The 1264-nt window shown below is 40.4% G+C and overlaps 1 protein-coding gene across 2 annotated transcripts in view; it reads left to right on the top strand.

The window, feature by feature from the left end:
* Positions 1-1264, top strand: part of LOC102673455 (sialin-like) — a 9974-nt gene that overhangs the window by 7195 nt on the left and 1515 nt on the right. For both annotated transcript variants that reach the window (XM_006614322.2, XM_006614323.2), the window contains exons 3-4: positions 133-452; positions 559-803. In XM_006614322.2, coding sequence (XP_006614385.1) covers positions 133-452; positions 559-803 — 565 coding nt within the window. The remainder of the gene's footprint in view (positions 1-132; positions 453-558; positions 804-1264) is intronic.

Raw genomic sequence — 1264 nt, 5'->3', positions numbered from 1 at the left:
TCTCTCTCTCTCTCTCTCTCTCTCTCTCTCTCTCTCTCTCTCTCTCTCTTTCTTTCTTTCTCTCCATCAGTTTTAGGAGAGATGTGTTGTGCGCTTAATGTTTTTTTTTCCTCTCTGTTTCTTTCTTCTCAGTGAACAAGCGGGCACAGTTCGCAAAGTAAAGCCGACGTTGAAACAAACACCGTTAAAAGAAATATTTACTTCAGTACCGTTCCTCAGCTTGATCGTGTGCCATTTCGGGAATATGTTTCTCCTCTTCTTTTATCAAAACGCCATGATGATTTATCTAACGAAAGCTTTAGGATTCGAATTGACCAGAGGTGGTGTCGCAGCCGCTCTTCCCTGGCTTTTCAGAATGGTCTTCGGCTTCTTTTTCAGTTGGGCCGGTGATACGTTGAAGAGAAAGAACATCTTCCGTGTCACCACTATACGTAAAGGCGCAACGTTTTTCTGTAAGGGCGGCCGATTAATCTTGAATCTTATCGTTTCGTTTCACCGATAGAAGAAAATGTTTTTCTTATTTTTCTTTTCTTTTCTTTTCTTTTTTTTTTTTTGTAGCTCACTTCCTGCCTGGATTCTTCTTCATTTTGGTCGGATACGTTGGATGCAGGTTCGTGCTTGCTAACATATTTCTCATGTTGGCGCTTGGCTTTAACGGAGCGGCGAGCATCTCTAACCTGTCCAACAATCAAGATCTTTCCCCGAATTTTGCCGGTTTTCTATACGGTATCATGAACACTATCGGTTGTACTTCCGGTTTTATTATTTCTCCTCTGGTCGAGGAGATAGCTGGAAAATATGGAGTAAGTAAACTTTCTACGCGACTTCTAAGTGTAAGAGTGTCCGCTTTTTGCTTTCGCTTATCGCTTATCCTAATCACAGCGGCAATTATACATGTCAAATTATTCGCATAGAGAATTATGTAATTTTTTATTCGTGTGCTCATCGTATGCGATAGAGTAACGAATATCTTATTACAGTTGCGCACGGTAAAGGTGCTCTTGGCATATTCGAGACCTCAGTCCAGCCTTGTACTGTGTTGCGTAACTCCATAGTACGGGCAGTACTGGGAAATCGTGTGTGCGATGTATCCAAAATGAAATTGCTTCAAAATTTTATGCGCGCTATGCGATCGACTCGAGATTTCACTCCTTGCTTCACAATATACGCTCTACTTTCATATTCATGCATTTGCAATTTCTCTGCTGTAAACGATACGATAAATGTTTTTGAATTCTATCTAAAATTATTAAAACAGAATTAG

Source organism: Apis dorsata, unplaced genomic scaffold (assembly GCF_000469605.1).
Source record: "Apis dorsata unplaced genomic scaffold, Apis dorsata 1.3 scaffold_174, whole genome shotgun sequence".
Classification (NCBI taxonomy): Eukaryota; Metazoa; Arthropoda; class Insecta; order Hymenoptera; family Apidae; genus Apis; species Apis dorsata.
This window is presented reverse-complemented; position numbering and strand designations above follow the sequence as displayed.